At 38.3% G+C, this 15,635-nt stretch overlaps 1 protein-coding gene across 1 annotated transcript in view; it reads right to left on the minus strand.

The window, feature by feature from the left end:
- The window catches only part of Ankfn1 (ankyrin repeat and fibronectin type III domain containing 1), a 449,198-nt gene that overhangs the window by 232,479 nt on the left and 201,084 nt on the right, over positions 1–15,635 (minus strand). Inside the window, exon 7 of the mRNA XM_033762964.1 lies at positions 13,831–13,871. Coding sequence (XP_033618855.1) covers positions 13,831–13,871 — 41 coding nt within the window. The remainder of the gene's footprint in view (positions 1–13,830; positions 13,872–15,635) is intronic.

Here is a 15,635-nt window from a genome sequence, read left to right on the forward strand (position 1 = left end):
AAAAAAAAAAAAAAAAAAAAAAAAAAGTAGGAACTTGCCTTGTTTCATTATGGAACATGGCAGCTCATATAACAACACAGATCAATCATGTCAGCTGAATATAAATTGGACTAATTCTTATTTTGACTTGAAAATTATAAAGTTTATTATTAAGTATTTCTTCAGTAGGCTTTGTTTTTCCAAACACGAGTTACACCAGGAACAAAAGGAGAAAGGGAGTTTGTGAGGAAAATAATGAAGGAAGATTTCACAAACATAGGTGGGCAGTTATGTTATATGAGCTACAGCCATTGACTTCAGCTACAGAAACAAGTCAGCGGCTGAGGTCATTATGGATCTGTTACGAACAGGATCTCTTTAATGAGATTGGTTTCTTGCATGCAAACAGATACAGAGTCTCCTTTCAGTCCTCAATGAAGCCTCTGCCAGTGATGCTGGGAGGGTAGAAGGTTTGTTCCAAAGAGGTGGATCAAGATGCTGACCCCTATCTGAGCAGCACGAATGTTATTACATTTCCAATGCAGGTTGGGATCACCTTGTAAGTACTGCTCATCTTATTAGAGCCAGTGGTGATGCAGAACTGTAGAAAGGAGCTTTGTTGAGTGTAGATGCTTGTTTTTCGACAAGTGATGTATACATTTACAGAGAGATGCTATCTTGACAGGCATGGCCATTTTCACTTGATTCTGGGAGGAGATCCATCTGCTTTTTTCCCTCTGACCTTTAGTAGGTTAGTGCTGTCTGTCTCTCTTAAAAAATTGCAACAAAGCTCTCCTATTAAAAGAATCCATAAAACATGACTTAGTGCTGTAGCCAAAGTATAAAAATGAGTTACCAGCACACTCCTGAAGGTCTGTGTGGAAATGTCAGAATAAAAGTAGGATTCTCCAGTTTCCTTAGAGAAGTACTTTTCTCTTGATAGTGCCTCCTAATTCCCACTTCTATTTAGTCTTCCTTTTAATGACATAGTTAAGAGAGACTAGAATATTTTCTCCTATAAAGCCATTGTAATTGAAATAATCTTTTGTATATGGGTAAAATACTGTTACTTTAAGCGTCTGCTCTCAGCTTTAAAATGTTCCTGAAAAATTTTCAGAAGAACAATAAAGTCATGGTTCATGAGGGACCTAGGCTTGAAATTTGATGTGTAAGATAAAAATTGACATTTCATTGCATCACCCATGAACAGCACAACCAGTGCCCAGCCAGGTGAAGTTTGTGCTTAGGTGGATGATGTTTCTCTCCCTCTCTCTCTCTCCCTCTCTCTCTCTCTCTCTCTCTCTGTATTCTCTCTGCCAGAATCTCTCTTCTCTCCATGAGTGTCATAAAGTATGTAGGATATATCACCTCCCACTGCATCTGTGCCTGGCAAGAGATCATTGAGTGGGAAGTTGTGTAACATTTCCCCCATGATTTAATGTTTACTTTTCCTCTTTTGATGAGTATTACATAGCTAAATTTGCATTTCACAAACAGGAGCCACTCAGTATTACAAATTAAGTTCCAAATAGTGCTTTTGGTGCTATAACCAGCAAGTTTGCAGGGGCCACAGACAAGCAAGCAATTGAATGTTTAGTCACTCACATATATGGTATTATGGAAAGCTTCTTGTGAGAAATACTACTGAAATTATTTTTGGAAAAAAATTTTGATAGTTAAGAGCAGGGAAATCTGTTGAAATTTTGGATGGAAAAGTTGACCATCTGAATAACCCTTATCTAAGTTAAAACCTTCCAAGCACAGTGCAGTGGCTGAAACTGTCTGCTTTACTGAGAGATAAGCTGGGACAAACTTGAGAAGACCAAGGTAAGAATTCCAGGAAGTTCTGTCTCTGTCCTCCCCAGCCCAGTCAGTGCTCCTGTTAGAACTCCAGGTCTCACCACTGTGCTAAGCTCACCTGGACCTGGCAGTGTGCAGTGTCCTACCCCTTGCTGGTTATATGCATTTGCCTGTGTGCTTGAAATAGCTCAAAATCTAACATCAGGCAGGAAAATGCAAAAATTTGGAAGGTGCATCAACACAGCATCCGTTCAGCATTCTCATTTCCTGGTAGAAGGACGGCCCCTCTGAACTGAGTAATTCTATTTTATCCTTCTAGATTTCTCAAAGAAGCCAAAAGTAAAAAACTACCAACACACTAGGGTTGTTCATGCATTCAAGAGAAGATTGCCTCCAAATACACGAACACAGAAGCAATGTGTGAGATCACTCAGTTCTAGAAATAATTCAAGGGCTTTTGGGAATAGGTAGGCAGTGAGATTTGGGTGCAGATGGCATAAATTTTAATTAAAAAGATTGAACCTTCCTCCGACACCCTTTAGTGTAAATGAAGATCGAAACTGTAATTCCAGATTTCAAATGTGTATGTTTGTATAGTTTTAATAAACAGAGTCCTTTGAATATTCTTCATGAATTAGTTCTACCGTACCTATAATCACTCCAAATCCAAGAGCTTCTTGGAGACTGTGGTGAGTTATAGGTACACCAGGCCCACTTTTGACTTCTAAATCATACCTTCCCTTCTAATCTTTATCTATTTGAACTTTATTAAGCTCTACTAGTGAATATTTGACATCAGATGAAGGTTTGCCCCATTTTAAAAAATTTTAGTTAATTAATTTTATTGGTATATTTAAGGTATACAATATGACATTCATCAATGGAAATTTGCACCTTTGCATAATCCATCTTGGTTCTTATTTTTTCCCCATTCCCCTGCCCTCCCTTCAACCTCTCCACCCTTCCCTATCTACAAAGACTTTGTTTCCATTTTTTCTTTTTCTCATATTAATTCCATTCCCCTCTTTCTTTTCCCCTACACCTCCTACTTTCCCTTCCCCTTTAGGTTTGCCCCTATTTTGCCATAGTTGTGGCCTTTCTATAAGATTCTCTCTCTTTCCTCTCCTGTCCAGTAGTTGAGAGCCCAAATAGCAACACTAACTCAGTATGTGACCCCCTTCCAACTGATTGCCCAAGCATTGCTTTTTCTTGGTTGCATTCCTATTGCCACAAGTATCTGGCTAAGAACTGTATGTACCCTGTTAGGACATGGGGTATTCACGTCCTGTCCTATCACTGATCTCTTAGCCTTGAATCTCTGCTGTCTCAGTGTCTTTCCAATCCCTCTGTGAGACAGTCATTTCCACATGCTCCATCTGATGCTGCCATGATAGCATTAAGGGCACCAAAAGTAGAATAGAAAAGGTTCAACTCATTACCACCCAACAATTTGGAATTCCTAGTAGGAAATTCCTAATAGGAGTTTATAATGACTATGAATTATATCAGCACTTTCCGTTGACTACTTTCTTTCATTCAGCATTGGTGGTGAGATGTGATCATAAGATTATACGTAGCAGGAAACTGCACAGTCTCATTGCTGTATTGCTTATGATGATCTTTACAGTTAAGTCCAGTTTTTCAAATTTGGGCGCACCAAATGTTTCATTTACTGCACGAGTGACAGTTGCTTTGTACTCTTACCAGTGCTATATCTTTTAATTATGGTCATTTAGTTGTTGTCATTTTTATTATCTTTTATTTTGATCTAAATATCTGGATATCTGCTAGAATTTCCTGGGACAGTTTTTGTTTTTTGTTTTTTTTTTCTGGACCGGCATCTATTCATAGCCTGGATAGATGACTTCTACTGTGTACAGGACTGAGCCTCTTTCTTGGCCTCTCACCTTTTAAAAAACAAGATACTTAACAAGTTAGGAATAATGTTTCTCTAGCCTTTAAGTAAGTTAGCATTGAGATACCATAACCACATACTAGCTCTGTGACTCTAAAGATCTCGCTGCACCAACAAGTTTTCTGAAACTTCTATAAAAGCCGTTGGCTAAAAGCAAAAATAGCTGATTTTAAAACAATCTCTTTGTATGCCTTGGTGCCTTGAGACCTCATTACCAGAAGAAGATACTCAGTCTTGTCTGCACAATGGTCCCTGGAAGCAGGCAGAATGAGTGAAATCATGGAGGTACACGTTTTGATCTAAAATGCCCTTCCCTCCACAAGTCTCGTGTTTGGTGAGTCACTGGGTCATGTGAACAGTCTTCGGGAACACGTGAATCAGCAGTGGATTCATCCTTTGGTGAATTCGGTAGCTGAATGCTGGGCTTGGTTTGATGTGGTCCCCAAGGTGGTGGTTGGGAAGGGTATATTCTCATCCCCAGCTCCCCCTTTCTCTCTCTGCTCCCTGGCTGCCAGAGATAGGAGCAGCTTTCTTCTGCCATGCCCTTCTGGCATGTGTTTCTGCTTTGGACCCAACCGACTTGGGGCTGAACCCACTGGAAACCAAATCAAATGAACCTCTCTTCCTTTAGGTTGCTGGTATCATGTATTGTGTCCTAGCCATGGGAAAGTCTATCTGTCTGTCTGTCTGTCTGTCTGTCTGTCTATCTGTCTATCTATCTATCTTCTATCACATCTTCATGGGTTTTTCAGATCTGGAAACAGTTGGTTATTCCACATGTGAAAATTAGGGAATGACAGAAATAAATACTTTATCAATTATTAAACAGGATGCTCTAGTTGTAAGAGTCCTTAGTGGCATTATTATTACTATACCATGCCATATTTTCTTGTTTGTTTCCCACACTACCCTATGTCTGCTGAAGTCAGAACCACCCTGTCTTCTATTATAGCACTGAGTTATGTTGTCTATGGTGGAACGGAGCTGTGTGGATGAGGTGCTCAGTGCACACTTTTTGAAGGAAGAATAACCAGGAAGTAGAGCAAGTAGTCATGGGAAGCTGAGTAAGATTTAGGCAAGCAGAATGAAAACATTTTTTTTTACATTTTTAAAAAAATTCCACATGATTCTCAATTCATTCCTCCAGAAAATTGTATCAGATTCTGGGACTCCTTGAGACAAATCAGGTATTAAAGAATATAGCCATGTTTGGGGTGGGAATAGGTGAAGCTCTTCGTCAGGTGGACTCTGGGATTTGGTCTGTAGTTCAGGACCAAGAAGGATTAGAATCCAGGTTGGGCCAGGAGTTTACCACCTATAGTTTACTAGGGATTAAAAATGACTCATGTCAAATAGAAGCCCACTTGAAACCAGGCGGCGAGTCTCCCAGCTTGTCAAAGGATGCAGATAAAGGTCGTTGTACCTCCTTTGGGCTACACCTGCTGCTGTGGTAGGCAGGGGAACAAACAAGGGCTTCACTTTACAAAAGTAGGTGAGCTACACCAGCCCCAGCTTGGGATCTTGGACCCTAAACATTCCCACTGTTACCCTGGAGCAGGAGTATAACCTCTGTTAAAGATTTGGCTGGACTGGGAGTCTTGGTGGGGAGTCAGTAGAGGTGACAGCTAAGCCTTCATAGAAGGAGAGACAAGGGATGGGACAGAGAGTGGAAGAGAGAGGAAGGGCTCAAAGAATGTAAATGCACATCCAACTCTAAAGCACAAAGAAATTTGATGCCAAGCTAACATAAAAAAGAATACAGTGAGGAGAAAAGGAGAAAAAGAGAAAAAGAAAAAAATATAGACATCCTCACAAGTAAACATAAATACAACAATGAATGGGATATTTGCAAATTATATAGCAGTATATTTTTAAAAATCAGTAGCAAGTAGAATACAGGCCGGAAGTGTAGTGATGGTCTACCATAAGAAAGTCTGAATATAACCTATCACATCAATAGTGGAACAGTCATAGCATCTTAAAAGAGAAAAATACTTCAATCCCTGGGACCAAAACACAGAAAACAAACAAATGAAATCTTGAGAAAAATATTTTATAGATATAAACACTCAGTCATAAATTAAAAATAAATTTTTGTAAACAAGGGATCGGAAGAATCTTTCTTGATTAGAAGTTGTGGCAAACATTATTACAGTGGACTGCTAAATACATTCTTATTAAAGAGAAAAGTCAAGCATGACTGTGATCATCCTCATATTCAACATGAATTGGAGGCCCAGGGAAATGTAATAAAACAAGTGAGGAAAATCAAAGGCCCAAGAAGTAGAAAGGATGATACAAAATTATTCTTGTTTCCAGACTGTATGGTTGTAGAAAATCCTTGAATAACCTATGGAAATGCCATGAAAATCAAAGAAATTGTCAGGGATATTTGATTAAAAATCAAATATGGGGCAGGGGATTTAGCTCAGTGATTCTGCTGCCTGTCTCAAAAGTGCAAGGACCTGAGTTCCATCCCCGGTGCCACCCCCACAAAAAAATCAAGTATGAAGATCAGCTGTGGACTGACCAAAAATAAATGGCACATGGGGTTTGGCGGGATTTTTAAAAACTTTTTTAAAAATTGTAAAGGAATGATAGATATTGTTCACTGGTAGAGGAAAACATGGATTAAGACGTGGGATTGTGGTTTTTGTTGAAAAATGAGAGCGTAAACTATCAGCCAGAAAAGAGACAAGTGAATATTGGATTATGTATATTTATAGTAATTTATTTCTTTAAAACCTATAAAAAGCTAAACCAAATATTGAAAAGTGTATGGGTGATAAGTATAGGAGCACTCATTTTCTTTCATATATGAAATATTTGTCTTTTTGTTTGTTTCCAGAACCCACAGCTTTCCCACTGAGCTGTATCTGCCCCTCCTGCTTTTAGGTAGGTTCTGCTAAATTGCCAGGCTGGGATGAAACTTATGATCTTCCTGTTTCAGCCTCCCAGAATGCTTGGATTACAGGCGTGTGTCACTATGCTGGGCTTCCACACTTTGTCTTCTGAGTGGAAGAGTTCATTCAAAAAGGGTCTGTTATTGTGCCCATCTCTTCACAGATTCCTAGTGGAGCCACTGCCTTTGCCCATAGTTCTTGATGTCCACCCAGCCCTGTAGCTCTCCATTTCATACAGAGCTCTCCAGTTCAGGGCAGTGTTAGGTCCAGCCAGACTTTGTTTTCTACTTGTGTATTTCATCAAACGTCTCTACATTCTAACAGTTCTTTCCTCCCACTCCCTTTCAACTTTAACTTCTGACCCTGCAGTCTAGAAAACTTACATTAGAAAAGCTATCATGATGGAATCTTTGTGTCAATCAATAATCAATACTAAAAATGAAAATATTTTCATGGAGAGGAAGGTGGGAAATGGCTCTGGAGACTTAAAAAATTGACCTGGATCTTTGGTGAAATTCTAAAACAGCTTTTTTTATAAAAAACTAATTTGTAAGTTGGGGAAAAATCAACTTGTAAAATATGCCCAGTCACCCTTCAAACCCTTCTTTCTGCTTCCTTCCCCCCACCACTGTCTAAAGAGGAAGGACCAGTGTTATGCCAGAGATGGTTTGTATGAGTTTACAAGGGGCAATTGTTAGATTTTTCAGGAATGTGTAAGCTATTTGCTAAGCACAGACATTCTGAAAAATTAAATTATATAAACTTGCAGTTATATAACTTTCATTAAAAACAAAGGAAAAAAATTCAGAACTCAAGTATTCAGAATAAATTATATAAACTTGCAGTTATATAACTTTCATTAAAAACAAAGGAAAAAAATTCAGAACTCATCACTTCCTAAGTATTTTGCATTGCTTTATTACTTTCATGTTTATTACTCATGATTTCTTTGCATTTTATTTGTATGTTGACATATATGAAGGTGTGTTAATACACACCTTCCTAATTTTGCTTTCAGTGACACATTGGTAGTTAGAAATAGCAATAGTGTAACACTTACATTACAAATTAGCAAATACTACAAGTCCAGGTCTGATTTATTGTTTTGTTCATTGTCTAAATTTAAGAGCGTGATGGATAAAATGCTAATTATGCAGATTACACAGAAAAGTGTTCTGTCTATAGCTGTCACATTATGAATAGCATGGACATTTTAGGAAATATTTAACTGTTTTTAAGATCTATTCTTGAATTTAGCAAAGAAGTTACTGGTATTACTTATAGAGTGTATCTACGACATAATTTCGTTGTTTCACTTTTCTCACGCATGAACATAAATAGATCAATCACATTTACATGGAAACTATATTCATTATCAATTTCAGCCATAGGTTGGCTACACATGTAAGAGTTAAGAGAAAAAAATAATGAAAATATTTTGTAAGAATCAGCAAGCTATGTAAGTTAATTTATAATAAAGTATATGATATATTTTATTATTATTTGTGAATTCTGTGCTACATGTTCATCATAAGACTACTAATGAACATGTGAATACATGTACTTACATATATACGCAGGCACGCCAACGTATGCACACACGTTCCTGCATCCTTTTCAGAAGCAGCCTGGGAAGGGTGTGTTGAAATTACATAGGATATGGAGTGGTTAGGGACATAAAGTACTAGACTTGTAATTTAGTAATTTTGGAGCATTGGGTATGATTAGGAGGGAAGAGGTAAGTGAGGAAGACAGCAGTGAAAGCGAGACTGTTTTATATACAGCAGTGGGGAGGATTTTTGCATAGTCACCACTAAGGAATTCAGTGAAAGATCTTCAAAATATTTTGCTGAGGAATTAATCCGTTTCCCTTTGAAGGGCTTTTGTATAAATATACAATGTTTTCATCTTTTTTAGGTGTTAGTGTTTCTTTTGAATGTATGTCTGAACTTAGATGACTCATTAAGTAGTTAGTTATTTGCAAGCTATGCCTGCATTTTAAGTATAAAATTACTTCTTGGAATTAGTATGGGTTTACTGTGAAGCAATGCCAGACTTGCTATTGTTCCTCTTTGGATAGGGTGGTTACACAGCACATCCATATGGCAAGAAAAAACAAAGCAACCCCTAACTGCTATTAATTATTGTCCCGTCACCAGTAGTTTTTATATATTTTTTACGTGGGTTAATCATCACAAAAACCTTTGAGGCAGACATAAGTGGCTTATTATCACATTTTATGTATTAGTAGTAGACCCAGAGAGATGGTATAACTTACTCCAAAGCACACAGTTAATCAAGTCTAGTCTGATTAGAATCCAGGCAACCTAGCTCTTCAGGTCACCCTGTTAATCATGTCTATAATGGAACAAAATTGTCAAGCTTTAGCAGGGTCGAGTTAAATTAGTCTGTTTCTAAAGGGCACCGATATCAATCTAAAGACAGGTCTCTGCCAGGGTGTTGGAAAACTGCCTGTTTAATTTGTTGATGGATCTAACAGAAGCATTTATCGAGCATCTGGTTGTTTAGGAGAATGTCACAGGCAGACAGAATAAAACATGGTTCCATCTTTGAGGAGTTTAAAATCCAGTTGCTCTCTGTTTTTATCAGTCTCTTGAGTTAAGTCAAGAGGCAAAGCAAATTGAGGCAGGATTTAAAAGAATTCAAATTCAAAAGTTCCTAATAGTTTCCACAAATATTCTGAAACTAATAAGTGTTACAGGAACATGCGTAAAGGTTTGCATGTTATTCAAAACCAAGTGCATAAAACTAGAAAAATCTGCTTTTATAACAGAATTTATGTAATTTATCTAGAAGTTTTAGGATCAGCCTCAGGACCAACATGCTGCTAAAGCTTCTGATATAATCTGAGGTTATACTACTCGCAGTATATCTGGAATGAGAGTTTTGTTTTGTTTTGCTTTCCTGTAGAGCTCTATAATGGTCAGCCATCCCGGCAGGATCCTTTTTTTAGTTCAGGTTGTCACATTTTAAGGACAATGAAAAAGGCAATGGGGACAAATGGAAAAGGATCACTTAACCCAGCCCTATAAAGGATGGCTGAAGGAACTGGGGATGTTTGGCCTGGACAAGGAAGACTTAGTATATGGGATCAGATTCCAAAATATTTGGAAGGTTGTCATGTGGAAGAGAGAGTCAGTTCTTCTGAGCGGTTCCAGAAAGCAAAACCAGCATAGAGACCTGAAGTCACAAGAAGGTTATCTCAGGTTAGTAAAAGACAGGGAATAGTGAGCTATTAAAAAATGGATTGGGCCACTATGTAAGATGGGGAAAGGGCTCCTAGAGAAGGTGTCACAAGGAGGTCAGATTGGGGTGGGCTATTGAACTGCGTTATATTGAAAGCCTTTTCTAAAAATCAAAACCCCATGATTTATGATTCCATAACAGAAACAATTCCCTAGACCTTTAGAACACAGAGACAAAGTAAGATCATATTTTACCCAGTGCAGAATTTGGGGGACTATAATTAACATATGAGTAGCAATTATCTTTATATTCCTCTAAGAAGCAGTTGACATTTAGGTCATGACAAGAGGAGAAATATGTAAACTTTGTGTATAGAAAGCCCATGGACAGTGGGCATCAGCCAAGAAAATCTATTGCATGGAGAAAAGGGGGCTGTTTTGATATAAAATAAAGTGAACAGAGAAGGAATACAAGGTTAATCCTGGATGCAACTTTAAATCCTTCAGCACAGTGCCTAGCAGCCATAAGAAAGCAAACAAAAGTCTGCAAAGCCTTTCCAGAGGCAATGAATAGAAACAGAACAAATCACTGTGGCCTAGATAAATGCTACATCCCTACACTGCCTGGGGGCCACAGACCTCCTCTGTAAAGGCCATTCCAGCAACCTGAACAAGATCAAAAATTCTGGTGCATGGATCTTGAGCTAATTCACACAAACCAAGTAAGTGTAATTGGCAAGTGGATACTTAGAGACAATATTTAAAGAAAATCTCACCAGAAGAGGCCTGGAGGAGCCAGTGGAAGAAACTACTCTAGGCTTGTTGAATATAGGAAAAAAGATGAAAAGAGACTGACATTATAACTCAGACAAGGCTCAGCGGAGAAACAAGAAGGGCTAGAAGAGCAAATCTTTGCCCAGCTGATGGAAGCCCCAGATAAAATCTTAGCAATGCCATGCAATTTATTAAAAGTTGTTTCTTCCCTGCAACTTCCACTAGTCTCTAACATTCTTTCTGACTTATTTCATTAACATATCCTTCTTTTTCTGGAGCACTTAGAGCCCCAGGGAGTCCTTCTCTTCCCCTACCTCAACCCCACCAAAGGGGCATTGAATGAGAGCCAGGGTGTTGTCTGTGTAAAGAGAAATTGCAAAACCACAAATTGCAGAAAATCGTCACTGCCAAAAATTGAGAGGAACACACAATATCACCATGCCTCTTAAAAAGCAATTGTGCATTTTACAGGCCTCTGGGTAGTTCAGGTTTGTTTGGCAACTTCCTCACCCATACCACCCAGAAGACAGTGCTCCTCCACCAGAGGCAGTGGTCTTAAAGCATATGCATAGTTGCAAAGAACCGAGCAAAAATAGGTGCAAAACTTTGCAGAACACTGATTTGGTATAGTGGTGTTCTATAACTTACTATTGTACAGTTCTGACCTTAAGGTCCAAAGTTTGTCATTGGGGTGCCAGGGACATCCACAACACAGGGAGAGCCCAATAACCTGATAAAAATCCCTTAAAGTTACAGAAGACTTGTAGAAGCTAACATCTTTCCCAAACATAATCTTATGTAATCACCATAGCCCTTTAAAGGAGGGAGGAAAGCTGTTTTTCCATAGTAAGGAAACTCAGAACCTGAGGAGCTAAGACTCCAAAGGGAGCCACTTCTGAAGGAGTGACTGGGGCTCAGGCGTGAACCTGCTGAGTTTTCCTCCCCGGTTGGTTCCTTCCACAGTCCATTTCTCTGTGCGCCTGTTTCTCTGTGGGCTTATCTTCCTGAGCTGTCCTTCTCCCATGGGACTGGCTCTCTATGTGTTCCCCACACAATTCCAAGACCTTCACTTAGGAAGCCCCCTCCGTAACTACAGATCTGAGCTTCCTCCAGAGGAGTGCCATCTAGGTCACTTTTCATTGTATTGGTTGTATAGTGCAGTCACCGTTTGGACATAAAGCAAACTCCAGAGAGGATGAGGTGTTTGGCTGTCAAAAGGAACCCAAACCATTGCCTAATGATTTCAGCGCATTTCCATGACTCCATGGGTCAGACCCATCTTCTTCCGGTTGCCTCGAAATGACTTGGGGAGTTGAACAGACCCATTTTATCTGGATAGTATAAAATTTCAGTGTAAGTTTACATCTCAGATTATTTACTAATGAAATGGGTCAGTATGCATTGTGTATATCCTAGAGGGCAAAAATGTGAAAGTAAAGTGACCACAATTCAAGCCTTCTAAGGTGAAATAGTCATCCCATCCCTTCACTTTTGTTTTTCCAATCTGGGAGGTCAAAAGTGCTCTGAACTGAAATTTTGGTAAAGAGATCTAGTCATATATGTGCTTGTGTTTACATACAGTGACTCAGAATGCTGCTTTTAATTATCCTTCCCTATTTTTTACCATGACTGTATAACCATCCTATTGTAGTATTTAACATTGAATCACTTAAAACAGTTAAGAAGTTAGGCAATGACAATATGCTAACGAGTCCCCAAATATGAATATGCAGGAAAATCAACTTAGGCAGTTTATCCTGAACAGTATCAGTTAAAAAGGAAGAATATTGTCCAGAACCAACATCTGTGCAAGCAACATACTCATGATAGAACTGGAAAAGGGGGGTTGTTCATAAAACCTAGCATAGCTTTATTGGTAAAAGCTGCTTGAAATATTCATATCATGCAGGTGTCTTGATTATGCAATAAAAGCCAAACTGATATAATACAGAGCTTGGCATTTTAAAAAATTCCAACGAATTCCTAAGACTTTGATATTAAATTTGAATGATTTTGAGAGTGCAAGTCTCTTGTGCTGATGTTTGTATATTTGATGTATAGCAATGGTATCAATTTATTCTAGAGAGCAAACAAAAAGCTTCATCCTGGGAAAATCAGCAAAAACTAAATTCTTCTTGCAGGTGAATGCATGATTTTCTCAGGGCCTGAATGATTCAAAAGAGAATTTATTAGAGCACATATAGTATATATAATTCAAGTGAGACCTTTGGATTCTGATGGATCTGAGAATGTTTAGTTAAAGGATTCAGTGCTTGCTGAGATATATCATTCGTTGGAAATTCTTTATGAATCCGGAGCTGAGAGGTGATATAGCTTCTATAGTTTACTGAGCTCAACCTTCTACCTTGTGGTTGTTGGTCTGGTTATCTGTAGTGACAAGCAACTAACCACCTTTGGAATAGCTGGTGTCTTCATACTAACCCTAAATCTATCCCCTAGTATTACCAAATTATTCCATATATAGATGGAACTTGCATAAATATATACATATTTGTAGGTATAAATGCATTTTTATATATTTATATTTACATAATTTGGCTAAAATCATTCTTCACTTCATTTTATTAAAAAGAAAAGTGAAAACTCCACTCACATCCTAATTTCAAAGGCAGAAATCTAAAATACTCAGAATTCCCAGTTCAGACCTGCTGTGATTTTATTTGGTTTTTCAGAATAGTGGGTGTTTGTGATTTTGTGTGTAGAACCTGGGAGTACCAGAGTAAAGAATATGATACACAGCAGGTTAGTTCTAGAAGGAGCACTGGTTTACAGAGTGGAATTATTAAGGAGTTATTAATGGAATTAGTAAGGGATTATTAAGGTAACTACCATACCGTTAAACAAAGAAAAAAACAGTCTGTGACTACACAGTAAGGACCAACTGGGCAAAGAGTAATAAATCAGCTATTTGGGAGATGCTGGATATTCAGATGTTTGGTGTGGCATGGTCGTCATATCTAAGAGGCTTTTTCCCTTCTCACTTTTATCTAGGTTTTTAGATGTAATATTGTGACAGTTGCCATCAGTTTCAATCCGCTTCCAAAACAGTTTCTAAAATGTTCCATGATGTTGTACAAATTAGCAATGTGAAACATTAGCTTCTAACTGTGACTGCATTTGTTGAGCCAGACTTTAAAATTGCAGCAGTGTGAGATAGGAGCCTTAAAGATCAGGAGGTTTTAAGAATTACAGCTGAGAAGGAGATGCCATTTCAAGCAGGCAATGTACTTACATTTTGCTGCAAGTGAAATGCCTGTCTTTAAAGGGTAGCCTCTGAAAACAGAGAGAGAGAGAGAGAGAGAAAAAAAGAATGTTAAAAATGTGGTGTGATACCAATTCAAAATGAAAAAGGCATTGAATTGCTTTCCAAAGTACAGCCCCAGACTCTAAAATAATGAGGAACCTTAGATGAAGATTTGCTTATTGGGAGAGTCTTCTTGGGCGTACAGGGAACCACAGCCTACAAAGAAAGCATTTAAATCAACTGTTACATCTCATTGTACCCTTGGCTCCATGACCGTGGATGTCCTAGAATTTCAAGACTCTCTGACCTTTGTCTCCCATGTCCAATCCTGGAAATATAAAGAGGGGTCTTACTTCCTTGTTCAATGGCTTAGACTCACATCATTCCCTTGCTTCTGGTTCACAACGATACCTTGGTTCACAGTGTACCTTGTCCTTGTAGGCCCAGTTCTGACACATTGTTCCTTTAAATAAAAGTCCTCTGTGAAATTATAATTTTCTCAATTCATGCTTATTGGGATAAGTGGACACTTTTCTTTCCCAAGAAATAAAAAGCTTTTGTGGGAGGGGAGTATCGAAGGGAGGATGGGAATCAATGCCAAGTTTTCTTTATTCAAGATGGCAATGAAAGGCAGGAACAATTAGACTGTGCCTCCTTTGGAAGGAATTTGCCAAGTGTGCAGGAAATTTATTCAGTGTGGCAGTCCACCAGGCAAGTCAACTTACTTCCAAATCCAGTTTGAAGAAAGTTTGATTGTGGGTATATCAAAAAATGTGCTTTTAAGGGTAGCAGGTTTAATAGGAGATGAAAAGGAAGTCCTTGTGAGTGATCTAAGATTTATATGGCTCCACATCACTCCTAACCCAGAGCACCCCCATCATATTGTCCTCAGACCTATACAAAGAGTCACACCACCCACATGGATCTGGATAAGTTAGATCGATCACTTCAGTGACCAGTGTCTTTCCAATCTCTCCTTTTTTAAAAGTAATAATTCAACTTTGGAAAATTAATTCAGTACTCCAAAACTGATAGAACAATAGTGGCTATTTCAAAGAATTGTCATAAAATAAAATAGTAAATGCAAAACGGTTACATAAAATAGTATCCATAGTATATGCTGTAGATTGTATCAGGAACATTCCCCAGAGACCTAGAGGTCAAAACCTCAGAGGTTCCTTACAAAGTTATCTTAGGGGTAGAATTTTAGGTGATTGTAGGCTTGCAATCAAAAGGAGGTGTGGGACTCCAGTTCCTTCATTTCTTTCTCTTTTGATTCCTGGCCACGAGTGATCATTTGTATTCCACTGCATGAGCCCAACCATGAAGTGCTGTCACAGTCCACTGATCATGGACTGAAACCTTTAAAACTGTGAGCCAAAATATATCTCTTCTCTTTATAAATTCATTATCTCAGCTATTTTTTATAGTACTAGAAAGCTGGTTAGCATAGTAGAGACTTGGTAAGTATTTCTTGGTATTGTTACTATTATTATTATTGTTGTTGTCAGAGGGCCAAGTTGGAAAATCAAGTTAAAAACATGTAACAGATCTGTGAAATGGGAGTTAACCCAAAGTAGCTATGGAGAGTCTTGCTTGGGTAGGACATCTCTACTCAGTAGTCAAAGCTGTAGTGCTATCCCAAATTTCTCATCCAGGTTGCATTTCTTCGATCTTCATTCCTCCAACTGCTGAATAGAACTCTGTTGACATTCATAGTGGAAAACATTTTAATATCTTATCAAGCCACGTAATCCATCATTTACTATCTGAAAGTATGGGGCTCATAGACA

The sequence above is a fragment of the Fukomys damarensis genome, unplaced genomic scaffold (assembly GCF_012274545.1).
Source record: "Fukomys damarensis isolate Sample0158 unplaced genomic scaffold, DMR_v1.0_HiC HiC_scaffold_13, whole genome shotgun sequence".
Lineage (NCBI taxonomy): Eukaryota > Metazoa > Chordata > Mammalia > Rodentia > Bathyergidae > Fukomys > Fukomys damarensis.